Raw genomic sequence first — 27,364 nt, forward strand, 5'->3', positions numbered from 1 at the left:
TCCCCGCCTGACCGGGAGCCAGGAGGGGCACACGGGGAGCTCCGGGATAGAGCCGTGAAGTTCATCCCGTACTTCTCCCCCCTCCATCTCCCCCTTGGCACATCAGCATGCGGGCTAGGCTCTGGCGTGTATTTAACGACTCCATTTGCCAGCGCTGTCGGCTCACACCGCCCTTGCCCAGCCTCGCTCCGCTCTGCCTCCCCGGACCGCCGGCTCCAGCCCGGCCCCGCCGCCCGGGGATCGCCGGGTGCCGCTCCCAGCTGGGCTGGGCAGCGAGGGCAAAGCTGCGAGCGCGGCTGCCAGGGGAGGGGGCAGCGCCGAGCGAGCGCAGGAGAGAGAGAGAGAGAGAGAGAGAGAGAGAGAGAGAGAGAGAGAGGCAGGGAGAGTCTCGGCAGTAATGAGGGAGAAGCTGTTTAGTCATCTCTCTATATATACTTTCACAATGATGATCGCATTTACTGATTGCTTCTGACTGCATTTAGAGAGGGAGTCAAGAGGCAGGCAGCACAGTTCACCTTTTATCCTGAGGAGCGGCTGCTCCCCCTTCCTTCCCGTTCCCCAGATTTAGCCCTACTTTTGGGCACCGAGAGTCTTTCCTTTCCAGGTAAGGCAGCGCTGCGAGCCGGCAAGATGGGGCTCTCTGGGCTCGCTGGGAGGGAGGGAGGGGAGAAGTTTGCATGCATTTATCCTAAGCCTGTTGCTTTTGCTCCTAAACCTCCCCAGCAGAATGAGGGAGTGAGCGTTTTTGCAGAAAGTTTTGTTTTCGGGTGCTGCTGCGGAGGGGAAGGAATGCGTGACTGACGGAAGACACCGAGGCTTTGGCTGACATATTTTGCTTTAAAGCAAAGGTCTCTTTGCTGCCTGAGCCTGACCCAACAAGGACAGGAGAGGGAAGAAGGAATGATCTCCAGGCTCTTCACTCCCATTAGCAGTGTCTCATCGAGAAACTTGCAGTGCGTTTATCGGTCCGATTTCAGAACAGCCCCGTCTGCTTCTAGAAAGGGAAACACTGAGGTTTTTGGTTTGTCTCTGCTCTCTTGAGATGATGAGGAGACATTGATCAGTGTGGCATTGCCGTGGGAGCTACAGTGGTAAGAATCCATCCTTTATTTCTGGACCCTTCAGGTGAACAGTCATTGCTGTTCTCTGTCAAGTTTTCCTCCTGAGCCTTCCTGACCCAGCCCTGGCTGTCAGGATTTTGTTCCAAGCTGGGGTGAGACCAGGGTGCTCCCAGAGTGGAGCCAGCGGTGCTTGGGAGGGACCCAGGAGCCCTGGGAGGGGACAGAGGGCTCATGCTCACCCTATTCTATCAAATTCTCTTGACTGTTCCATTGTGCCCACAGTTATCTAAAGAAAACAGGTTCTTTTCTCTGCAGATACTTTTTTTTTTTTTTTTTTTTTTTTTTTTTTTTAAATCAGGAGGAGAATAATTCTATTTTGTGTACCAGGTCTTCTAAATGTCATCAGCAGGGTGCCGGTCTGCTGTGAACCAGTTCCTTTTAAATTACACACAGAAATTATGGTAATTAAAATTAGAAATATGGATATAGCTAAATATATGCTTGTTAGAATTAGAGTGTGTCTGTTTTCTATGAGAGCTCCAGAGACTGTCAACAGTACATTAGATTTTGAGTCCAGCCAATTGCTTTCCAGCCTAAACAGACTGGTTAGCAGTTACCAAACCCCAAGCAGGCAGAAAGAGGAGGATTCTTTCTATATTCTGGAATTCTACATTCTAGATAAACTGATTCCTTCATCTTGTTTTTGACTCAGCTTAGGTTGTGCAGGTCGGAATTATAAATCCAGTCCACTCTCCCTCTCTCTCCCAATTTTCTTTCCCTTCCTTCAGGGAGTGGTAGAGTTCCAAGGACTCATGGACAAGAAAAAGCAAAATCTCCCCAAGAGGGAATTTCACCACTCTTCTCACTCTGGGTACTTCAGAAATTTTACAGCTGAAAAAGACTCCTCTTCTGTGTATTTTGAGGATCAAATGGGAGAGATTCCATGTAACTCTGAGGATGAAGCTGGGTGCTCCCTGCTGTTCTAACCAGCTGCATCCCAGAGAAATGGGAACTAAACTTCCACAGAAGAATTCCCCTTTCTTTCTCTTTTGCTTTAATCTCCCATCCCTTTCATAGCTGAGATATTTATATCTTCCCCACATATACGGCCAGCATGAAAGGACCCATTTTACCTTTTAAAAATTGATTTAAAAATGTGTAAGTCACTTATGAGTTACCAGCGCTTTACTGGAACAATTATATGTGAAGTATTTATAGTGCCTCGGCAGCTAATGTAGGTAACCTGGAATCTACAACCAAAGTTATGAAAAGTACAGAAGACATTTCTAATGTGGTTCCCCGGAGAAATCAGGGGAGATGAGGATCCAGTGTGCTGGAACTGGTCAGGTCATCAGTCAGTCCTGGCAGAAGGACTTTGGTGGTGGTGCTAAGGGAAATTAAAACCCAAGGAAGACGGTCTGCCAGCAGGGAAAGCAGGAACAGGTGGCCTTGTCTTGGTTTCTCGATTATTTGCCTGTATATGTTTGGTGATCAATGGATGAAACAGTTCGTATTTTGCTGCCTCCTGTTCTTAAGAGTTTCAGGGATGTGAAAAGATCCACCACTGGTGGTAGAAGGCTGCAGTCTGAGCCCACGGAGCCCCTGGAGATGTCCTTTCAGCTGAGGGCTGGGGGAGCTTTTCAAAGTCCTGCAGAGAGAGTTTGCAGGGCTGAGCTCTGCCTGGCACAGGCGACAGAGCCCGGTCCCCAGGGCGGCCGGGCTGGAGCGACTCACTCAATAAATTCCCTCTTTGGGGGAGAGAAAAAGCGGTGTTTTGTAGCACCAAACAGCTCTTTAGAGGGAAATGCTGTGAGTTGTTTGCTCCAGTGCCATGTAGATAAGCAAAGTGTCTCCTTGGGATAAGCATCACTCTGGGTTATTATATGTTCCGTAATTACAAAAGCTCTTCAGCAGCAGTAAGATGCTCGCACGAGGGATTTCAATTGTCCTTTAGATACTAAAATTGCATAGGAAGATGCTCCACATTAAGGTGATGAATGTTAATTTGCCCCGAAGAGGAAGAGCATTTCTGTGAGCACTTCAGGCATTTTCACCACAGACTGATTCCATCATTTTTTATTCAGCATTTTGATGGCCCGTTGGAATCAATAATGCTGCAGCCTCACTGGCTGGAATGGCAGCTTTCATGTGAGTTAAAAACTTTAGAGTAAAACTGCCTACAAAGATACAATTAGGCTTTGAGGGCCTGAGTCAGTGGAATCAATGGAATTTCCATTGATAAATTGACTTTTGATAGGGCTCTTAATGCATCTTACATGGCAACTGCAGCTTTCTTCAGATAATTTCATGGTAGAATTAGAAAAGCACTGGGGAAGTGAAAGTAAAAGCAAGTTAAAGACTGTAAGAACTCTGACCAAAGATCAATAAAACAAATTAACGGCTAGATCAGGAGACAAAGAACTACTCAGACTTCAACAGAACATTGGCCTCTGGTGGCTGAGGATCTGGACAACTTGGGATATTCCTCATCTAAAAATCCAAGAGTGCATATTTTGCTTCAACCCAGGAGTCCTTCAGTTCTTCGGCTGAAGGATTCTGCCCCTGTAAGCCAGGAAATAAGCAAGGAATCTTCCTGCTGGGAAGAAACTCTCCAGCTTTGGAGCCTTCCTTCATTCCGATGTTCTTGGTATTTGGTAGTTTGACCCATCAGCCTTCCCACCTGGGATTGAAGCTACTGGTGCTCAGGTATTCTGAACAATGTTTCCCCAGAAATCAGAATTTTCCTCTGGTCCAGTGGAGGGCTGCAATTCTTGCCAAGAGTAAACCCCACCTCTAAATGAAAGAGAGCAGCAGAAAACTGCTGCTGAGGCCAGGCCTTGCATTAAAGGAAGACAACTGGTGAAAAACTGTGAAAAAATTTCCATTTCTTTCAACTAAAGATGTTCTTAGCAAGATTCAGAACGCACTGCACTTGTTTAGGAAATGCAGTTCAGTCTGGTCGTGAGTTTTCGTGGCGTACGATTCCACCGCAGGCGGATTTCACTGGAGTTCCCAGCTCTTTCTTGACAGCTGTAGTTAAAGTGATGAGCACAGGAGGCTTACACCTGGGGAATTATGGATTAGTCTTGTTTGTGAGGAAGCAAATACAAATTACGGTGTTTATGCTACTTTTAAAATGCTTTTAATGAGGAATCATTTGCTATTCAAAATTTCAACCTATAATAATGCCATAACCCCGCCGAGCTGATTATCCTGTGCCTTGTTCCACATCGTTCTTCGCCCGGGAGGCGAGGGCGAGGCAATGGGTTGAGATTCTGGTGTCTGTGCTGATCCTGGACTCTTCCACCCAACGGGGCAGGACGCCCCGCATGACTGTGTGCTGTGTTCTCTTCTCTTCTGTGTTCTAGATGGAACTGGTCTGACTCCCAGCAGGTCCCAGGAGCGTCCCAAGCCTCGTCTCCAGTAACACGGCCCGGGCTCGTCATGGCAGCAGGAGTAGCAGCATGGTTGCCCTTCGCCAGGGCGGCTGCCATAGGATGGATGCCGGTGGCCAACTGTCCCATGCCACTGGCTCCGACGGAGAAGAACAAGAGGCAGGATGAGCTGATCATCCTCAATGTGAGCGGCAGGCGTTTCCAGACCTGGAGGACTACACTGGAGAGGTACCCGGACACTCTGCTGGGCAGCACGGAGAAGGAGTTCTTCTTCAACGAAGACACCAAGGAGTACTTCTTCGACCGGGACCCCGAGGTCTTCAGGTGCATCCTCAATTTTTATAGAACTGGCAAGCTGCACTACCCCAGGTACGAGTGCATCTCTGCCTACGATGAAGAGCTCGCCTTCTACGGGATCCTCCCCGAGATCATCGGGGACTGCTGCTACGAGGAGTACAAGGACAGGAAGCGGGAGAACGCCGAGCGCCTGATGGACGACAACGACTCGGAGAACAACCAGGAGGGCTCCATGCCCTCGCTGAGCTTCCGGCAGACCATGTGGCGAGCCTTCGAGAACCCCCACACCAGCACCTTAGCCTTAGTCTTTTACTACGTCACCGGGTTCTTTATCGCCGTCTCTGTGATCACCAACGTGGTGGAGACCGTGCCCTGCGGCACCGTGCCGGGGAACAAGGAGCTGCCCTGCGGGGAGCGCTACGCCGTGGCGTTCTTCTGCCTGGACACGGCGTGCGTGATGATCTTCACCGTCGAGTACCTGCTGAGACTCTTCGCGGCGCCGAGCCGCTACCGCTTCATCCGCAGCGTGATGAGCATCATCGACGTGGTGGCCATCATGCCCTACTACATCGGCCTGGTGATGACCAACAACGAGGACGTCAGCGGGGCCTTTGTCACACTAAGGGTTTTTAGGGTTTTCAGGATTTTCAAGTTCTCCCGCCATTCCCAAGGCCTGAGAATCTTGGGCTACACTTTGAAGAGCTGTGCCTCCGAGCTTGGCTTTCTCCTCTTTTCCCTCACTATGGCAATCATCATCTTTGCAACTGTGATGTTTTATGCGGAGAAAGGGTCCTCGGCAAGCAAATTCACCAGTATTCCTGCTTCCTTTTGGTACACTATTGTAACCATGACAACACTGGGGTGAGTATTACTTTTCCTTTTCCTGAGCAGCAGGCAAGCATGTACTGGGAGCTTGACTTCAGTTTCTCCTCAGCGTTTTCCTGGGTGCATGTTCCAGAAGGGGCTGGAAGTGTCGAGGGCTTGATTATTCTTTGCCTTACAACTTCTGCAATTTGTGTGCAGTTGTATAAACCAGAAAAAGCACTTACACCCACTTGACAAATGCTCGGCACCGCGGTAAATGAGTGCAGGAGGAGCAGAGCGGTGGAGTAGCAGGTTCTGATTAATTCCTGCAGGAGGGAAAAGCTGACCTGAGTGCAAGGGGCTGGGAGAGAGAGCTCTGCTCTCTCTGACATTGGCTCCAGCCATGCGTTTCACACAAAGTTGCTGGCGTATCTGTTGTGTCTCGTTGCGATGTCAGTCGTTGTTTCTCCCCTTGGCTTGCCAGGAACTACAGATTTGCTGAATTCAAGCGGATGTTGCGGGTCACTGTGCTGAAATACTCAGTGATGGCCAGGACATGGTCGGGTTTTTACGTAATTGAGCGGGATAGAGGGTTCTTGTCTGTGTTCGGCTGTGAGTTTGAGAACCGAGCGTGCTGTGGCAGTTGCAATAGAATTTCAAACATTCCCATGGACAGGTACAAAGATAATGAAATCAAAGCAAGGGGGATGTAGCCTGGAGGGCACTCCCCCCCTTAAATTTAATTTCTGTCTCACAGATGTTGCGACTGAGATTATAGATTTGCGCTTCTGCTGCTCTGAATCAAAACCTCTGCAAATGGCCAAACCCTCACCCTGACAAGGTTATGTAGAGGGAAGTGGGCGTTGCAGGCTGCTGCTTCGGGCACACACAAAGCCAGGATCCCGTGCAGTATCTTCATCCCACACTTCACAACAGTACAAGAAGTTTAGAGTTACTTTGCGAAGTGTTTTCCCACTGGAGAGTTCACGCAGTTTAATATTTAGATGTAGACAATTCTCCTCCTTGTAACTCAGTGACCACTTCTTCTCTAAACTGCCTTTGATTTTAAACACTTCTCTGTGCCTATTATACATGAACAGGCTTACAGCAGCACTTTTAAATTATTAAAATCATAATTCAGCTGTCTGGAAGGCGCCAAATCTGGGCATATGACAACTGAAAGTCTGAATTTCTTCATTAAGTGCAAATGTAGAACCTGTTTGTCATAGTCACCTAAAGATCTCTTATTCTTCCTTTTTAATAGCTAAGCAAAGTTTGCAAGTTTCTGGCAAAAGCTGCTCCTCACCCTGGGAAAGGCAGCGCTTAGCTAGGAATTAAAGCTGGGCTTTGCATCCCAGCCCTGCGCTCAGGTTTCCATATCCTGACCTGTCCATCCCGGTCAGTCCCCCCCTCGTGCCCCCTCCACTGTCTCTGATCAGCTTCAGAGGGACACCTGCCTTGGGTGGCTCCTTCACGTGTCTCTGCACACGGGGAGCTGCGTGAAAATCCACTTCTGTTTCCAGATTCCCGTTTAATAATGACCCCATCCATCCTTGCAGGGACGCAGCCTGCGCCCATTCACGCTTGTGCTGTGACATCTTTGTGACAGGATGGGTCTGGGGCTGTCCTGTGTGGGTTGGGAATGGCCCCAGTTCGTGCAGAATGTGCTGGAGAGCAGCTGGGCTCTGCTCCTGTCTCGGTTTGGGTCCCTTTCCCTCCCTTCCTGAACACAGGGACAAATCCTCTGCTCCCAAGGACCTCAGTGCTCTCAATTTGTTGTAATCACAGAAATCATAGAGGAGCAAGTGCTGGAAATGAGTTGACATGGATTTAAGAAATTAAACATTTAAACATGGCTTTGTAAGGGTTCATTGGGAAGGGACCTATAAAATGCTGTCAGAGTCGTAAAACTGAGACTTTTGATATCACTGATTTGGGGCTTTTAGGTTGTTTTTACCTTCCTGACTCCCCTTGTGTGGTGTGGAAGTTATTAACCCTCCTGGAGGAGTTCTCCATCCAGAGCTGACCCTCCTGGCCCCCTTCACCTCCCCAAAATCCTTCCAGTTCTGACAAACTGGCACTTTCAGATGGTATTCCACATACCCCTCTCTTCAGAAGTCTTTTCAATCTGTTTGGAAGGATCTTGCTCCTAATGAGAGTCCTGGCAGTTCCTCCTGCACAGGCACTGCCAGAAATGCATCCAAGGGCTCTGATGTGCTCCCCAATCCATCAGACCTCCCCTCCTCAGTGCTGGCCACTTCCCTGCTTGGATTTCAGCGGCACTCAGAGCTTTTATCGAGATCTTAAACATTTCCTGCCTTTTGCCCTTAATAATTCAGCCAGCATTTAAAAGAAGAAACTACGAGGTACAACAGTTTTTAACTCAAACCCATATATATAAATATAGTTTCATTTCACAACCAATATGTTTAAATCCAGATAAGTGAAGGTTTCCCTGGAATCCCACCATGGATTTGACAGAGAGCCTTAGAGGAGCGATCTGGAACGTGCAGGATAATTTTTTCCCTGTTACTAAGATTAGCTCCACTCGTGTAAAACAAAAGTTTACTTGCAAAAAACAAACAAACAAAGCCAAGAGTAGGGGACCATCAACCCTCCCAATGTACCAACAGCTGCTCTCCCAGATTCCCAGGTATCTTTGGGACAGAATCGCATTTCTAAATAAATAAATAAATATAAACCCATAAATAAAAGGCAATAAAAAAGCTTTTCTTCTCGAAGGCGAAGCCCAGCAGCAATAAACAACCACTGGTTTTGGTGGGCTTACCGTGCAAATCACTTCAGAGAAATTCAGGATGACTCGCAGGCTCCTTAGGCAGTTAACAGCCCAGGGAGACAGGTACAGCAGCTTTTCTGGAGTGGGAAACAAAGCAAAGGAATTAAATTATACTGACCCTGCATCTCTGATCCCTCTGCTGTGCTCATCAGCCCTGGTTTAACAGAGGCTGTTTTTAATTTAACATGATTTAAATTTTGCTCAGGAGGCTTTATAATGAAAGCATTATTCTTGGGTGCATCTTAAATCAATCTGAATTACCGAAACAACTATTCAAAATTAATTCAAAATCAGCTCTCCAATTCATGCAGAAACTTTTTTTTTTTTTTTTTCTCAAGAGGCCGACAGCTCCCCATCTCCTCTCTCGTCCCTCTCAGCCCCAGTGCAACGAGCTCTGCCAGTGCCAGACCCTCTGTGTCCTGCAGGAGGTTCTGACCCCTGGGGGCTCAGGAACTGCAGGTGCTGCCAAGAGCAGCAGGGGAGAGGTGCCAGCCCCACCCGTGTCCCTGTCCCGGCTTTTAGCTAATTTAATATGCAACCACCGTGTTTACATCTCTGTAGGAATGTGTTAATCAGAGTGAACTTGGTTCCGTTGGGACCAGTGCATTGGTTTTCATGGAATCACAGAATGGTTGGGATTGGAAGGGGCTTTAAAGCCCAACCCCAGCGCTTCCACCAGCCCAGGTTGCTCCAAGCCCCATCCAATATTCAGTTTTATTCCCTTTTAGGGAGCGATACAGGTGGGGGAGCCTCAGGTTCTGCTGCTGTCCCTCGTGTGCAGCCCAAACACAAAACCTCTGCCACCCCACTAAACCCCACGCCAGTTTTGCCCAGAGGAAGTGTTTTTCTAAGATTTTTACAGCTGTTTTCATTTCATCTGACAGCAGCAGTATGTTTCAGGCTCCTGGGCAGTGTCTACGACCTGCAGCAGAGGCATCAAACTGTAGCTGTGCAAACCTGAGTGCCACATCCTGCCACATGCCCCTGCCCCTGCGGGCACGGCAGCCAGGCTGCCAGCGGTGCCCAGGGAGGGGAGGAGAGCCCTGGGAGGGTTTGGGTGGGAAGGGACCTCAAAGCCCATCCAGTGCCACCCCTGCCATGGCAGGGACACCTCCCACTGTCCCAGGGTGCTCTCAGCCCCGTCCAGCCTCGCCTTGGGCACTGCCAGGGATCCAGGGGCAGCCACAGCTGCTCTGGGCACTCTGTGCCAGCCCCTCCCCACCCTCCCAGCCAGGAATTCCTTCCCAATATCCCATCCATCCCCGTCCTCTGGCAGTGGGAAGCCATTCCCTGTGTCCTGTCCGTCCATGCCCATGTGAAATGTCCTGCTCCAGCTCTCTTGGAGCTCCTTTAGGCACTGGAAGGGGCTCTAAGGAGGGAATATTCCTGGAGGGAATTGTCACAATTTTCAATTTGTTAAGAAAGCAGCACCACCACAGCCTGAAGAACAGAGGCTGGTGCTGGGTTCGGGCTGTCCTGAGGGATTGATTCACTGTGCAGCTTTCTCTCCTTTCTCTCGCCTAGAAAAGCTGAGCTCCCACGGCCCCAGGGCGCAGAATCTCTCTGGCTGATTGTCGCCCTTGCAATTTGCGAGCCCATCATGGCTTTGAGAGCCCTATCCCTCTTTCAGGTTCAGCTGCGCTGGTCAATGAGTTTGAAAGACACAGCTCAGTGCACTTGGACAACACAGACCCATCTGTATAATTCATTTAAGGAACCAGGTTAATGCTGGGAAGTCGATAAAACAGCCCTGCTGGCCTGGTTATGTCAACAGCCCGATGTGGAGCGAGAGCTGGAATTTCTTGGAGGGTTTATTAGCTGAGCGTGCAGAGAGCAGGGGTTTGGGGCTGGGGCCTGTTTTGGTTGGTCTTGGCTCAGTTTTGCCTCTGCCAAACGTGGATCAGAGAGAACACGAGCGAACGGGCGCCCGAGCCACCGCCCTGGAGGAACATCAGTCTCTGTTTTGCTGTTTCCTTGGGTTTTCTCCTTTTTACCGGCGTTCAGTGGTGGCCAGGAGAGGGCAGGGAGCGTGAGCAGTGCCACGGCTGTGGGGGCCGCGGTGCCACGGCGCTGCCAGCTGGGCTGCACCCCGAGCACATCGCAGCGCTCGCTGCCAGCGCCGCCAGAGCAGAGCGAGCGCCGCTCTCGTTTCTGCGCAGCAAAACCACTCAGGCTGAGAGTAACCTTCATTCACCCTCCTTCACGCAGGCTAGGAGCTGTTTGCAAAGTAAGGAAAATAATAAATCATCTCTGGAGCCCTGCCATTCCCGGCTCCTCGGGAAAGATTGTTGTTTGGGCCAGGAGTCACGTTGTGCGTGTCAGGACTTTGGGAGCTGCCATGAAACTGAATCAGGAGCAACTTCCTGAGCAGAAACACCGCTTTGCATATTTAACACCACCGGTGGGAAGATGGATGAGGTGTGGGGTGTTTCCTTTGCGAAGGAAGGTGCTGGAATTTCAGCACTCTCACCATATCCATGGGCCAAAGAACTGCTTGAATTTAATACCCAGAGAGTCCAATCAGACCATGGATTGATGGAGCTACACAAAGAGGCCATTTCCTTGAGCTTTCGTTCTCTTCACTCCAGCTTCATCTCATACGAAACGTGTATCAATTTTCTTCTCCTAATGGATTTACTGATACTGTGTGCAAAATGTCTTTGTATCAGAAGCTACAGATGGAACCTTTTCCCTTCACTATCTTGATATAAATCTCAGGCAAGCATCTCATTTTTGAGCTATTTGCATTCACCAGAACCCCAGAAGTATTAAAATACCTTTATTCATTCTTAGAGCAAGTGGAATTCACTGGATTATTTTCTTTTTCTCCTCTCTTAAAAAAAAAAAAATTATCCATCCTTACGCTTTTTGTGGCTCTGGGTATTTGTAAGGGTTGCACGTATGTGCAAACGCACCATTTTTAATGTGCAAGACAAAATAACTTGCCTTTAGGGTAACTCATTGTGTGAGAAGTGAATTATTTTGAATAAGGCTAAGAAATGGTGCTGACTAAAATTGTAACGTGACTGCTAAATTTACCACTGGAAGCCTTGGCAGGGATGCATCTATAGCAACTGATTTACAGATTTATTTTTTTTTTTCCTCATCTCCTCTTTCTTTTTCTCCCCCCCTTTTCTTTCTAACCTGCCTCACAGTAAGTGCCTGAGAAATAGAGATTAAAGATAACATTGCATTTTCATTGGAGATGAAGGGAAGTGATTGGCGTGCTGACTGGAGCTGGGCTATTTTTAGCCTCATAAAACGATAATTTCATAACAGAGCTGACCCAGTAAAAGTAATCAGTTTACAGACATCAGCTGAAAATAAGGGACAGAGTAGCCACTGTCAGTCGGAGAGCAGGGAGAGGGGAAGAGATGTTAAAGGCCCTGAAACAAATTAGCCAAAACTAATTAGGTTCCTTAGCTGATTACAGCCCGTGGGTGTGTACAGGGAGAGGAGCCCAGGGAGCTGCTGAGTGCCCCGAGTCTCTGCAGCCCCTCTGGCAGGAGCTTCGTGCTGCCAACACCCATCTTCATCCTCACAGGGACGTCTGGGCACCACGTCCTTACCCGGCCCTGCTCCCCTGGCACGGGTACCTGAGATAAGCCCCCACCTCCTTTTCATGTCAGGAAAATAACAGGGGAAGTTTTTACTGCAATTTCTTAAAGGGTCTGTGCTTTCAAGAGCACGGATTGACAGGACAAGGGGAATGGCTTCAAAATGCAAGAGAGCAGGTTTAGATTGGACATTGGGAGGGAATTCTTCTCTGGAAGGGTGGGCAGGCCCTGGCACAGGGTGCCCAGAGAAATTTGGGCTGTCCCTGGATCCCTGGAAGTGTCCCAGGCCAGGCTGGACAGGGCTGGGAGCAGCCTGGGACAGTGGAAGATGTCCCTGCCCAGGGCACGGGGATTAAATCAAGATCTTTGAAGTCTTTTCCACCCCAAACCAATCTGTGATTCTGGGTATGGGGATAGCTGTGACCAAACCCAGCTTGTTTCCCAGGCACTGTAATGGAATCACCTCATAAGGAAAAAACCCCAAAAACCAAAGTGCAAGGTAAAGAGAGAAACCTTTCCTGAGCATGACCCAGCATCGTTCCCTGGCAGTGGCAGCCATCCACGCCCAGCTCGGTGCCACCGCCCCTGACCCACGGAACTGCTTTGGTGTCAGGGGGAGCAATGAACCCTTTGACTGGGCACAGGGACACAAGTCCCTGCCCGTGTGCCCAGTGCCTGCAGGGCCACGGGGCTGGAGCTGCCCCAGCTCATGGAGCAGGATGTGGCAGGTTGGTTTCTCTGTTGTAAGGAAAATTAATCCACAAATGTCAGAGGTTTATGTCCAAAAAGGAGACAGAGGAGTCCTTTTTCTTTATTCCAATAAAGGGAGAGGCCATGGGGCATTTCCCCTGGGGTCTCTCAGATTTTGGAGGATGCAGCCTCCTTTTTATCCCAATTTCCCAGCCCCATTTCCCTCTCTCTTTCCCCACTGCTGGAGGTACTTCAGAGCTACTTCCCGAAGTGCCTGATACCTAAAATCCCCCTTTAATGTATAACCTCCCTTTTCATTTTTAATTCTTATGGAATTCATGGGGTTTCCCCATTGTTTATTTCACCTTTCAACATCCCATTTCATTTATCAGCAAACCCACAGTCTGTTTGTAAAGGCAAATATCTTCCATCCATCAGTCGGTGGAACCCTTCCCATCGTTTCTTTCATCTCCCGGTGCTGGTTCCATCTCCCAGCAGACCCAGGGCTTGTTTGTATAAACAAGTCTGTCATTGCACATTGTCACCGAGCGGTGCTGGCACTGCCCAGGCCGAGGGGCAGCCAGGGAGCGGGGCCAGGCTGTGGGCAGGGATATCCCACCGTGAGCATCGCTGCTCTGTAGAAGCTGAAGAAGAAAAGAGCTGCAATTTGGTCATTTGCCGATTGCCTCCCACTCTTGCTGCTTCACCACCTAGCACAGGATTTTTTATTTTTTTTTTTTATGTCAAATCCCACTACATTCACGGTGAATTTGTTAATATTTTCCTCCGGTGAAGGCAGGTTGTGGATGTTTTTCCTGCAGACCAGAAGACAGGCAGCGTTCAGCCAAGCTCTGCCTTCTCCTGGACAGACAATGCCTGCAGAAACAGATTGTGCCTATTTAACTATTTACCACTGCTACATTAGAACACACTCAAGGGCTGTAATTCACCTCTTAAACTTACCAGTAAGTGTGGAAGAGTTATTTTAAAATCAATATCTAACAGAATGCCATTGTTCCAACATTTAAACCTGCTGGGAAATTACTAGGAGGCATGTGGCAAGTCAAATCACCGCCTGCCAGAGGAGGAAACAATTCATTACTCCTTCTAAAGGTGCAAGCAAGCCTCTACTGGCTTTTTATCCCGCTTCTCAGCCTCAGAAATGACGCTGGAGCATCTGGCTCTTTCTTTCCCTCATTCTCTTTTGTTCTGCCTTTCCATCGCGGACTTTTTCTGAGTTCCCCGGCGGGTTTTGGGCTGCCAGGGCATTGTCCCCGCTGTCGCTGCCGCTGCTCGGAGGGTGAATCTCTGAAAGCAGCAGCGAGGAGCGGAGCGCCGGGGATGAGCGAGCCCGGAGCCGCTCCCCGGCTGCTCCTGCCCCGCTCCGGGAGCGGCATCGCCTGGGGAAGCTGCGCTTTCATCCCGGGCTGCCATCTGCGGCGAAATTAAAGCACAGATCAGCTTTTTTTTTGCCTTCAGGACGTTGCGAAATTTGGCTGATGTGCGCGCCCAGAAAGCCCTTGGGAAGGATTGTTTGGAGTCCCGCGGAGTGAGGCTGCTGGAGCTGAGCTGCGCGGCGCAGCCTCCTCAGAAAAAGGTCGAAGAATTCGAGTAATCAGTCCTAAACACACGGAGGGAGGGAGGGAGGCAGCTGCTGCTGTTGAATGTGCCCCACGCTGGGGTTTGCTGAAGGCTCCCTGGCACCCCAAAGCTGCCCAGTCACTGCTGGGGTGCCTTGGAACAGCTCCTGGAACCCAGGTTCCGCATCCCCAGCCCTGCCAGGAGCTTTGTGCTCGGGGCGCTTCTCCTCCACGTGCTCCTGGCTGTATCCTTGGTGTCCCTGTGCCCCGCCTTTGCCATCGAAAAGTCACAAACTGCTGCTGTTTTCTCTCATCCTGCCCGCAGATACGGGGGTTCCGCATCAGATGTGAAAACAGCAGATGATAAAATCTTGAGTCATTTTCAGCCTTTAATATGCAAATGTGCAGCCTTGATAACAAGATTGCACCCCACCACCAGGCAGCCCTTTTTAATTTTTTTTTAATTTTTTTTTTTTCCTTTTTTTACACCAGGGAAAACACTTCTTACTATTATTTAATTTTGCTTATTTCCTCATGTAGTTAGGATCATGGAATCCCAGAATGGTTTGGGTTGGAAAAAATCTCATGAATTCCCACTCCTTGCCATGGGCAGGGGATCCTTTCACTATCCCAGGTGTTCAGAGCCCCATCCACCCTGGCCTTGGACATTTCCAAGGGTGGGGCCACAATCCTCAGTTCCATGTCTGCGTGCTCCACGTGCACTTTTGGGGGATAATTTGGAGTGTAATTTGGAGGCAACACGTGCACATTTTTTCTCTGTATTTGTATGATCTGGAGCACAAGGGAGCCATCCTCCTCAAATATTAATTACAGTCACCGTGGCAAGACCAAAAATAGCACTTTATTTTTTCAATGGAGAAGGATTGTGCAAGCCAGCTCTTCTCACAACCTGGGCAGAAATAAGCTGTCTTCAAAGGGGAAGCTGAAGGGAGAGAAAGCTGCTCTGAGCTGCTTTCTCCTGAGCCCATCCACTCTGGGGTCTTAGCTTGGATCAGGAATGCTCTGTGGGAGCAAACCCAGCCCTGTGTCCCTGCTGCAGTTTGGCTCCCAGCGCAGAGCACGAGGATTGATCCCTTCTGGATGAAATCCCCTGGCAGAGGCACCCCAGGACACTCCAGGACACCCAGCGTGCTCTCCCTGCTGGGCACTGAGCACTGGGCACTGAGCCAGCCTGGCCTCCAGGCAATCCTGCCAGGGCAGCTGGAAACCCACTCTTCCCCTGCCACTGAGCTCAAAACTCAACCACAATCCCGATTTTAGTGGGGCTTTTTGGATGTTTACGTCGTTCCTTGGGCTTTGCCATCAATATTAATGTGAGAAAAGCTCCGCTTGCTTCTTCCTGCCTCCTGTGAGGGAAGATGGGAGCAGGCTCCGACACCTCCGTTACTCCACTGCAGCAGAGCCTGTTCTAGTAATCAGCGTCTGAAATGAGTAGAAACAGCACCTAAATTTACCACGTTGAGCACGAATCAATGAAGCATTATTGCCAACACACATTCCTCGCTGTCACACGTCTCAGTTGTGCTGCTGGTTGGGGAAAATTTAAAACCCCGTCTCCCACCCAGCTTTGCACCTGAGGTACCCTTTTTTCCCCGACCTCCCTCTCTTATCTCTGCGTAATTAACCAAAAATATGAGATTCCCGGCTTCTGCCATGCCTGTGTGTGCTTCAAAACGTCCCCCAAGACCCCGGGGTTGTGTGCAGATGGGCAATCACGGGCAGCTCGCAGGAGGCAATCACAACTTCTACTTGGTGCCTCTTTTCGTTTCCCTGCCTACTTACATCTGCCCAACCGTCTGTTCATCAATCCTGGGAGCATCCATCACGGCACAGGATGAGTCCTACTGAGTCAGACACTCTGCTTCGGTTCATGAAATGAGCTGGCAAGATATTCCAGCCTTGGCACACTCGATAAGAGAAGATTTCAGCCCTCTTAGATATTTTTCTGCTAGAGAGGAATAGCGGGACAGATTAAATAATAGGAACAGTCATTCAGCGAAGCAGCTGTTGAATGAAAACATGGGAAATGGATGAAATTAGGTAGAAGTCCTCCCTCTAGCTAAGGGTCAGGACGAATTGTAAGCTGGGCTGAAGGGATACAAGATTTTGGGCTGCAGAGGGCTGAGCAGGATGAATTCCACCACTAATGAGCTTAGTGAATAAGCTCATTACCTAATGAGCTCTATTGAACAAGCTTGAATTCCTGCCTGGGGAAAGCCCTGCCGTAGATCAAACATAGGTAAACAGCTCCAGCAGTTTACACACGCAGGCATCTGAAGCTCAGCAGCAAACTCGGGGTGGTTGGCAGAGCCTTTCCCGAAGGTGGGGATGTCAGGCAGGATCAGAAAAGCAGCAAAGAGCTGAGGCTCTTCTCCAGTTCTGTCCTTTCTGTGCAGTCTGTGATCCGGACGAGGATGCACCGACACGACTCAACACCACGCACACGTCCTGGTGACTTTCCTTCACCATTCACTCACTCCCCTCCATCCTCCTCTTAAGGCACTGCTGAGCTGGAAACCTCCAGAGGAACAAAATTGTATTTAAAAAAAAAAAAAAAAAAAAAAAAAGCTCCTGAAATGGTTCATCCCTGTGAATCTCCATCTAACACCCCGGCCTTGCTTTGGAGCCTGGGGAGATCTGTCAGAGCAGATGCCAATTCCGAGGGTTTGGAAAAGACCCAAAGGAAATCTCACATCCACACTGCCTCGTGGGCAATTTATTACCCAGAAAGGGAGTCCTGGAGTGCCTGTAAGGAACGGCCCATCATCCCCACCCGCTGCTCAGCCCAGCTTTCAGTTCTTGAGGCTTGGAAGAGGAAAAGGAAAATGAGATTTCAGAAAAGGAGAAGAGATCTACAGATGAAATCTTCATTTTGACTTCACATAGCAACATTTGTATTTTTTACCATTTTTACTGAGATTTTCAGCACATACAGAAATATTGTCTGAAGTACTCATTTCCTATAGTTGTGCCTCTCCAAAACCCTGGCACTGTCCATCATTTATCTGTTACCGTCTGGGCAGGGCTAAAAAATGCTGGAGGAAGAAAAGGGAAGGAAAATACATGAACTTTCCAGTAAAATATAATGGCTCCTTTGGTGGGAGATTAAGATTTCGAGTAGAAAATCAGTGTTCAGGCTTTAAAAATATCAGTCTTTAAAGCTCTGCACGCTGCCCTGAAGTGCAGAGCCCGGGGTAAACAAACGCAGGCAGCTCGTTGTACGTGTCAGGATATATTCACATGATTGCAGCAGGAAAGTCTGGCACCAAATGTACTGTGAACTGAAAATGAATTTCAGCAGCTTTTACGATTCTTCTTTTTTTTTTTTTTTTTTTTTTTCTGTCAGAAACAAAGGCTGTGGCCGAGGCTGCTCGTGTGCCTTGGCCAGGGGTTCCCACAGCACAAACCCTGCTCTCAGGAAAGGCTGTGTGTCCTTCCGGGGGGGGGCTGGCAGCTTGGACACCCCCTTGGGAAGCTGTTTGTGGGCTCACTTCTCCTGGTGCTGCCCACTGTGGTGCCGAGGGGCCGGGGAGTCGCTGGCTGACAGCCAGGAGCCACCAGGGACAGCAGGGCTGCTGCAGGAAAACGGCACTGGGATGCTGGGGTGGGCCTGGGAGACACTTTAGGTTCTTGTGGCAAAGCCACCGTGGCAGGAGAAGGCTCTGGGGACCTTTCCCCTCAGAGCCCCAGCTGGGCACTCCTGTTTGCAGGGCTGCCCTGGGACAGGAGCCCGTGCCCAGCTCCCTGCATCAGCTGGGCACTCAGGAGGCGCTCAGGAAAAGGGCTGGATGGAATTTCTGTGCCGTTAATAACCGCTTCCCTGGCGGTATCCAAACAGAGTGGGCAGCCAGCACATCCACCACCTCTAGACTCGAGCGTGCAGCAAATTAAATCCACCGTTTAGATCAGCACAAACGGAGAGAAAGGGCATTTATCCAAACATCCCCCGGTGTCGAGCGCTCTGTCTGCAAGGTGAAATACTCGGGATGAAAACAACGGGTGACTAAAAGCAAGGCAGAGGAGGGTTTCACAGAATCACAGAGCATCCTGAGCTGGAAGGGACCCACGAGGAGCATCAGGTCCAACTTGTGGCCCTGCACTCATGGCAGGAGGGCTGCGATGAGAGCAGGTTTAATTGAGATCCCTTCCAACCCAAAGCGTTGTGTGGTTGTGTGAGTTCCCAGCTCTCTGAATCGCTCGGGTGGCCGTGCACAGTCAGCTGTCCCCACCTGGGCTGCTGCAGCTCCAGTCCTGTCCCCAGCACACAGCTCAGAGTGGCCCAGGGAGAGAAGGGGACGTGCTCACCCCATGAGTGGGACAGGAACCTGCTCCAGGGGCTTCCTTCCAAACGTGTGTGCAATCTGAACAGAATATCGAAGGACTCCACCTCCTCTGACAGAGAAAAGGAGAGAGTGGGGGAGGCATTTTAGGTGGCAGAATGAAAGTCGTTCCACAGGTCTGAGCTCTGTAGGGACCGTGATTTAGCAGGATGCAAACAGCAGTCGTTTCTCTCCCAGACGCTGATTTATTATTTAATACTAAAACGCTATAACTAACAAATCTGCAGAATCATCCAGCCAGGGAAGGGAGGGAGGCAGGGAAGAGCCCTGCAGGTCTCAGCAGGCTGTGCCTGGAGGGTGGCACAGCTGGCTGTGTCCCACATGTGCTCCTGTCACTCTGCTGCCCTTTCCTCAGACTAGACCTCGCTCTGAGTCCTTGGTTTTAGCAGATTATAGTCACACCTGCAGCCAGAAGGGAAGGAGGCAGCTCATCCGTGCTGTGGTTTGGGTTCAAGGCAGACCCTGCGTGGCCTCAGCATCCTTCCATATTTCACCCAGCAGCTCACCCAGGTGGAACGGATGCACTTTATGACAAGTGCCGCCACACGGGATGGGAGCCGCTAAATAACAGCAAGATCAGCTCGTTTAAGCTGCAGTATAATGTAAGGTTTGGGCTTTTACCACGTAATCCATTTTAAAGTACTCTTAGAAATGCTGCTCTACAGTAAAATTGGATTTTTTAGGAAAAATATAGCCCAAATGCTCAGCATAACAAATTGTAATCACAGCAGTCAGTTTGCCAGCTAAGATGCAATGCATCCTCTAGATCTCTTTTTTCCACTTATCTTTTAAATGCAATTTTCTGTCCCACTCCGTTGAAGACGGGGTTAAATCAATGAAATAGAAATAGCGTTGTAATATTATATCCTGTGGCAAAAGACTAACGTTGCCTCTAGTCAGGAACTGTAAAAGTGATAAACCCAAACCAGATTTCATGGAACCCTGCAGCTCTTTGAGCGTCTTTCTCCCTGCTTGTCAGTGGAACAAGGCACTGAACCCCTCTGACACCACCCCTGCCTTCCAGTTTTTCCAGATCCCTTGTCCACGGGAAAAAAAAACATCTTTTTTATGAGCAGCCACATCTACAGGTACAGAATGATGACTCAAAGGCTGTTTTAATTGCGTTTGCTTCCATTTCAGAAGAGTTTGTTGGTTTTCTTAAATAATCTGACCTTTGACAGGACAGAGCATCTGCCTGCCCTCAGCTGCCAGCCGGGGCAGGTGCTCCAGTCCCAGGTGAGCAGAGAGCAGGAATTCACAACAGGGATTCACAGAACCCTCAGAATGCAGCCCTGAACTCCCACGGACGGAGCGAGTGTATCCAGAGCCCCACAGGGATTCACCTGGGAGTCAATCAGATTGAGGGGATATGAAAAGGCTTCCCGAGGATTATGTGTAAGATGTGAAAAGCAATCACGGCGCCAGATATGGTGAAACATAACCATAAAACAGAGCGCTGAAAGCCGGAATGATTTGGCATTGAAGCACAGGGGTTTATAAATGCCGCCATTCAGAGGTGGTAGGAAATGATATCCCTCCTGCAAACAGCCCTCCAGTACCGAGTGGCAGGTGAAAAACCCACAGACCTGAGCACAGACACAGCAGAGGGACAGGTCTCCTGTGCACAGCCCATCTTTTACAAATTCTTTTCCTTTCCTGGCGTTCAAACGTGCAGATAATTCAAGAGGAGCTCAATCCGTGCTGCCCAAACACAGGAAACAACAGGACCTGTGCATATTTTGCTCATAATTCATTTCTGGAAAGCACAAACAAAGGGTTGCTCCTGATGTGCTGGCACGCTCCAGGTTCGATCTGAGAGTGGTCAGCCCTCAGGAGGAGCTGAGCCCCTCCTGGAGGCACCTGTGCTGGGCCAGTCCTGTCCGGGCTGCTGTGCCTGGGTCCTGCTCTGAGGGGACACAGAGACCACATCAGACCCCACCAGGAGCGCAGGAAACGAAGCCTGGCTTTCCAGAGGTTGGGCTGATGAAGAGATTGCACTCAGCTGTCAGTGAAAGGCCTTTTTCCTTCTCCCCACGTGCCCCCCGTGGTCACAGATCACTCACAGCAGCGTGGCAGGAGGGCTCTGGGAACAGAAGGGATATTGGCTTTTTGCCCACCGTGAGTAATGGGCGTTGTCAGGAGAGATCTATTCAAAAAGCAAACCCTGCTCAGGGCTGTCCTTCAGACAGACACGAGATGGGTTGGAGCTCCCAGCGAGGCCCTGGTCCCACACAGGGCTGTCCTGGGACACCTCATGCACACTCCCCCCCGGCACCAGCATTCCAGGGACACGGTGAGAGCGGGAGGTTGAGGAGGAAGGGCTCATTTCCTTCCCCAAATCCTGTCACTGCAGGGAGAACATCTCTGCTCAGAGCTGTCCTGTCCTTAGCTCAGGGACGGGAGCTGCCTGGCAGGGAGAACACAGCTCTAAACCGCTTTTCTCCTGTCCCACCTTGGTGTTTGTGCCAGTGCAAGCTCAGGGGGTTAATTCCCAAGCCATGAAAGACTCATTTTTAGGGAGTTAGGGTAGAAAAGAGCAGCTGCAGAAAAGAGAAGAGCTTCCAAGGACTGGTTATTTCTGCTGCCTCTCCTGCTGCTTCTTTTCACGACACGCATCCTCCCCAAATGTCATTGCTTTCCCCCAAGCCACTCAGGGATTCTGTGGTGCTGTTTTGGGACTGGTTTTAAGGGGAAGTGCCTGTGCTGGGCGTGGGGGGAGCCGAGCAGAGCTGCCTCCAGCAGCTGCCAGGGCCGTGCCCTGGGACATCTCCACGGCCACAGGGAGATGATTCCAGAGACTGATGCTCTCCCAGCTCGCTATTGACACGTGGGCTGGGTAAATGAGATTTGCTTTGGCATCTCCTTCACTTCTCGATCCATCTCCTCCAGTGCTTTTCTCCCCTCCAGCCCGTACAGGGAGAGGTCAGTCGGTTTAATTACAGATGTGGGATGCAATCAGCACCATTTGCAAGCCAAGGTGCGCTCACGCAGCTGGAGCTCTTGCACACTCCCACTCACTTTTTGCACCAGATATAACAGCAACAGGTTCCTTTGCAGTCAGGAAACCTCTCCACGTATCACTGGACTGATAACAAAAGGAATAAATAACTCCAGGGAAGTGAATTTTAATGACATTTCTGTACCAAGTCTGTCAGAGTACGCTACAACCATTTATTCAAGTTCACTGCCTTCCTAGATAAACACTGACATCTCTATTTTGCAAAATCCAAGTCAGAGAACGACTGAACTTTTCCCACACAACCCACACAGTAAAGAATTCCCTGCTGCCGCTTTGGGGCAGCAGCTCATTTCTCAGTGGAGCAGGGGAACCTGTGCACTCCCTCAGCCCAGCACCTGCACCAGAACCCGAGGCAGCTCTGATCAAAGCATCCCCTGCTTCTATAAAGTGCTTGATGTCCACAGAAGGTGACCAGAACGGGTCACCTCCTGCAGACAGGGGAGGGGTGGCACTGAGGTTTTCTGTTGTGTGTTCAGAGAGCCAGTCTGGCACCTTTCCACCTGTCATTTTCTTGCTCATCTCTGCAACAGCTGCAAATTCCGCTGCCCAGGCTGGGTCATTTTTACACCTCTGGTTTTTGTTCTGTTCTCCCACGTTCACGAGCCTTTGAAGAGCAGAGGCACAAATCCATTAAGGAGCTATTTATTGGGGTTCGACTGGGACTGGTTCTGTCCCTTTAGAGAAACTCACAAAATTCTACAGGGGACAAAACGAACACAGATACACAAGCAGCAACTGCCTCAACCTTCCAAAAGGGTTTTGTAGCATTCCAGGAACTTGCACTGCAGTATAAAATTCACTTTGAAACAAAGGACACTTTGTGATTTTTAATTGCCTCCTAACCTTTCATTAATTGGGCTTTATGCAGTGAGCAGCATCACAATAATACGTCTGCAACCTCTGTGCAGAATGCAAATGGGCCACAATGAGGGGAGAGCACCTGAGCAGAGCTCGTGGTCTCACCCACCACAACAGAGACTTCCCAATTATCCAGTGGCCTTTGTTTCACTGGAATTACTTTCAGAACAAGCAACATCTGAAAAGCACCCCCGACACGCTGTGAATTTTGGCATTTGCTCACCGGAGAGGCACAGAACAGTTCTACACAGTGATGTCTTTCGGCAGCTCTGAAAAGTCACATTTGAAATTTATTTCCATTATAATGAGTCTAGTGAACAGTTTTGTCAGAAAGACTTATTTGCATAGCTCACATTTATGTTTTCAGGTTGTTTCTGAACTTCCCATCAACAGCAGGCTCTGTGGTGATAAAAGGCAGCAACCCCAAGGGCAGGAATTTGTTTATGGCCTCGCTCTGTCTGTGCCACCTGATCCTGCTGGGGCTCAGCACGGCTCTGGCCCAGCCTGGAGCTCACCTGCCGGGCTCCTGGAGCCCTTGGACACCATTCCCAAGGGTGCACAGGGGGGGATTTTGGGGTGTCTGTGCAGGGCCAGGAGTGGGACTTGGATGATCCTTGTGGGTCCCCTCAGCTCAGGACATTCTGTGACTCTGGTTTCATGAACTCCAGCTACAGGAACACAATTCCTCTTGCTTCGTGGCCATCCCATCCTGTGCTTCCTGTGTCTTCCTGGAGCAGCTGCTGGAGCCCCTCGGGACTGGGATCCCCTCGGGACTGGGATCCCCTCGGGATTGGGATCCCCTCAGGATTGGGATCCCCTTGGGACTTGGATCCTCTTGGGATCAGGTGCCCCTCAGGATTCAGATCCCCTCAGGATTGGGATACCCTTGGAATGAGGATCCCCTCAGGACTGGGATCAGGATCCCTTTGGGACCAGGATCCCCTTGGGACAAGGATCCCCTCAGGACTGGGATCCCTTTGAGACTGGGATCAGGATCCCCTCAGGACTATGATCCCCTCGGGATCAGAATCCCCTCGGGATCAGAATCCCCTTGGGACTGGGATCAGGATCCCCTAGGGACTGGAATCAGGATCCCCTAGGGATTGTGATCCCCTCAAGACCAGGATCCCCTTGGGACCAGGATCCTTGCAGGACTAGGATCCCCTCAGGACTGGGATCAGGATCCCCTCAGGACTGGGATCCCTTTGAGACTGGGATCAGGATCCCCTCAGGACTATGATCCCCTCGGGACTGGGATCAGGATCCCCTCAGGACTATGATCCCCTTGGGATCAGAATCCCCTCGGGACTGGGATCAGGATCCTCTCGGGACTGGGATCAGGATCCCCTCGAGACTGGGATCAGGATCTTCTCAGGACTGGGATCAGGATCCCCTCGGGACTGGGATCCCCCGGAATCCCCTCGTGCCCGGGATCAGCTGGACCCTGGCAGCCCCCCCGCCCTGCTTGGCAGAGGGAGCAGGGTCCCTGGGCACAGCCTGGGCACAGCAGCGGGTTCAAAGCCCAGTTTTAGGGGTGAGGGTCCCCAAGCCCCCCGGAGAGCCCGCGTGGAGCTCCCCACAAAGGGCCCAGGGCAGTGCCAGGCTCTGGCTCCGGGAGCAGCACCTGAGACCTCTCCCCCAGCGCCTGCCTGGAAACCTTTCCCAGCACAAACCTGGTGTCTCTTGGGGCTCACGGCGCCATTTGTTCTAATTCTTGTTGACATTTCATTTCACACGCTATTAAATGACCCCCTTCAGAAGGATGAGACAGAAATTTTCTTTAGAAGAGGGGAAAAAAAAATCCCCAAAAAAGTGTGCTTTAGGACAAAACAAGCTCCTGATTTATTTTCCTGATAAAGTTAACACATCTGGTGCAGAGCAGCCAGCCAGCCTTACCCAGTGCCGCCGTTTTGGCCATAATTCTGTGCTTGGGGACCGTGGCAGCAAAGTCTCCAATGTCACAGCACGTGCCTCTGCCATTATTGGCATTTTCACGCCATCAGACTGTTTCCACCCAAAGGAACTTCTCCCTTTGTTTGTGGGCAGAGTCGAAAAGCGAACAGCCGGGGTGGTGCCTGCAATTACACGGCGCTGGATTACGGAAGGACGAGTGTTAAGGGGGCTCCTATAAATTATGTTTTTATGTGAGCCATTTAACAGTGACAAATCCTGTCAATCAAATCCTATCCATCAAATCCTATCCATCACAGGGTCCAGGGGCAGGCAGCTCTCCTGACACTTTTTAGCCTTCCTCTGAGCGCTGTAAAATGACCTCAGGAGATGGAAGGAGGCACTAAAGGCGGCTGTGAATCTTTCCACAGGGTGGGGAGGGAGATTTAAGGCAGGTCCTGGCAGTTTGGGGACACGTGGGGACAGTGGCCTCGAGAGCACCACGCTCAGAACACCCCAGGAATTGATGTGAGAGCCGGGAAGCGCAGCGTGCAGGGCTCCCATGAAAACACAGCTTCCTCTGCCCTTCCACGGGCTTTAGCTCCCAACGTGCTGCATTTTATCTTTTATGGTGATTAAAGCTCAGCGAAGTCATTAATACTGAGGCTTCCCTCACTATATCACGTTCAAAAATAGACTTTTTTTGCTTGTGTAAATAAAATAACCCCCTTTTCCCCTTCCAAACCAGTTTTCCTAGGGGAAATGCAATGCTGAAAGCCTCGTGAAGGAGTTCATTTGGTGATGGCCAATCAACAATTTAATGAGTGCTGGGAAAGATACGATTTATGGGGATAAACAAAGAGCATTATTGGGAGCAATCCCACAGGATCACGGTGGGATGTGCTGAAGCAGCTGGCAGAGGATGTCCCACGGCACCAGCCTGGGGGGATGGAGGGAGTGGTGCTGTCCCCACCCACACCTGGGCACAGGGACAGAAGGACACAAGGACAGCTCGACTGGCCAAGCTGGACTCTCACTCCTCCAGCTGCCAAAAAAAAAAACCAAACAAACAAACAAACAAAAAAAAAAACCCATAAAAACCTCGGGGAAAAATTTATTAGAAAAGCGGAAGAATTTTGAGGATGATGTGAACTTCAACTTTCTCAATTTTTAAACTAGGATTATGTCATATAATATCCTTAAAGATATTCCCCAAGGCCAGTGCCTTTTACAGTGAATAATGTCGAATCACCCATTTCTTCCCATATAATATGCCACTGCCTTCTAAATTTGCCAATCTAATTAGCCCTTTCCCCTAACACTCAGCATGATTAAATCTGTATCAAAACTTTCTGTGCAGCACAAGGGGAGACACACCTGAGCGTTTTCTAAATTTAGCAGAGGACAATATTTAATGGGTTATTTAGGGGTGCTGTGGTTGCTGCATAAATGAATTCTGATTTGATTTCTTCAGCCTCCTTATTTTTTTTCCCTGAACTCGCTCAAATTGTATTTTGAGCAGATTAGAAAGAAGAACGGAGAAACCTACCTGGAACCATCTATCAAGGATCTTTCAATACTAAATGAACAATGAGCACTTTATGCAAAAAGAGGAGGGAAAAACTGATTTTCTTTATACTCCAGCTTCATCATTTTCTGAGCTGTGTCAGAGCAGAGACGTTTGGACTCATCTCACAGTTTACATGTGTTTTCAAAAGGGACAGCTTAAGAGCTGGAAACGATTCCCGAGGATTTTCATTGCTTGCACATAACTTTGATCTGAGTTTTAGGAAGGTTTGCAGTATCTGGGGGGCTCAGAGGGTTGTTGGTGTGCTGTGGAGCAGTGACCTGGTCCCCAGGAGATGCTGCAGTTTTCCCCAAAGCCCCGGGCTCAGGAGGGGAACTCAGGGATCCCCTGAGGGCTGCACAGGGCAGGAGGAGCTCAGGATGCTCCCCAAGAGCAGCAGGACTGGGGCTGGCTCCTGAGCTTAGCAGGGAATTTAAATTGTCCGGGCAAAGCAGGAAGGATGGGAGAGCTGACAACATCAGCTCCAAGGAAAAAAATAAAAATCTATAATGGGATCTCTTCCAACTCCTTTCACTGCCATTCCTCGGGCTGGGAAACCATCCCGTGCTGCCTTCACAGGACTCCACAAAAGCCTTTGTGTGCCTCTGATGGGAATATCTCGCTGCCAGCGCAGGAATTCGTCTGAATGGTGTTGCGGGGGTTGAAAGCCGGCTCCTGGCCCATGTAACCCCGCTCCCCCGGAGTCCCCTGGCAGAAGGAGGAGCAGATAACCAGAGCACCTCCAGAAGGACAAAGCTTCCCCGGCAGGAGACAATGGGCTTGCTCCTCACAAGGATTTGAATGACTTCAATTACCGGCTCCCATTCAGGGGAGGGTGAGGTTTGGGATTACTTTGGAGCAATCAATCGTGCCTGATTGGTTTGATTCAATGAAAAGAGATGGGAGAATCTATTTTTGTTCCCTTCAGGCAATACAAGCTCACAGACTCGTAAAATCTCCGTGCCCCCTTCAGGGCTGTCACCCGAACAAAGCCAAGGCACGAGCTGGAGAAGCAAGCCAATACCGGGAGAATTTTGGCTGCTTGCTCCTGAGAGAGCAGTTTGGGAATTGAGGGGACAAAGATAAAATTCCAGATTAAGTTCTAGATAAATTTCCAGATAAATTTCCAGATAAATTTTCAGACACATTTTCAGATCAAGTTCCAGATCAAGTTCCAGATAAAGTAAAATTTTCAGATAAATTTTCAGGTGAAGTTTCAGATAAATTTCCAGATAAAGTTAAATTTCCAGATAAATTTTCAGATACATTTTCAGATAAAGTTCCAGATAAAGTTCCAGATAAAGTTAAATTTCCAGATAAATTTTCAGATACATTTTCAGATAAAGTTCCAGATAAAGTTAAAGTTCCAGATAAATTTCCAGGTGAAGTTCCTCCCGGTGCAGGTGAGGAGATGAGGCGCGCAGGAGGAGCGGGTCTGGCACTGGGAATCCTTCCTGCTCCTCTGACAAAGGCAGAGATGCTCCAGGC

The 27,364-nt window shown here is 49.8% G+C and overlaps 1 protein-coding gene across 4 annotated transcripts in view; it reads left to right on the forward strand.

The window, feature by feature from the left end:
- The window catches only part of KCND3 (potassium voltage-gated channel subfamily D member 3), a 110,408-nt gene that overhangs the window by 826 nt on the left and 82,218 nt on the right, over nt 1-27,364 (forward strand). For all 4 annotated transcript variants that reach the window (XM_040085490.2, XM_040085494.2, XM_040085495.1 and 1 more), the window contains exon 2: nt 4,430-5,614. In XM_040085490.2, the coding sequence (XP_039941424.1) occupies nt 4,506-5,614 (1,109 nt within the window). In that variant the 5' untranslated portion in view covers nt 4,430-4,505. The remainder of the gene's footprint in view (nt 1-4,429; nt 5,615-27,364) is intronic.

Source organism: Hirundo rustica, chromosome 24, assembly GCF_015227805.2.
Source record: "Hirundo rustica isolate bHirRus1 chromosome 24, bHirRus1.pri.v3, whole genome shotgun sequence".
NCBI lineage: Eukaryota > Metazoa > Chordata > Aves > Passeriformes > Hirundinidae > Hirundo > Hirundo rustica.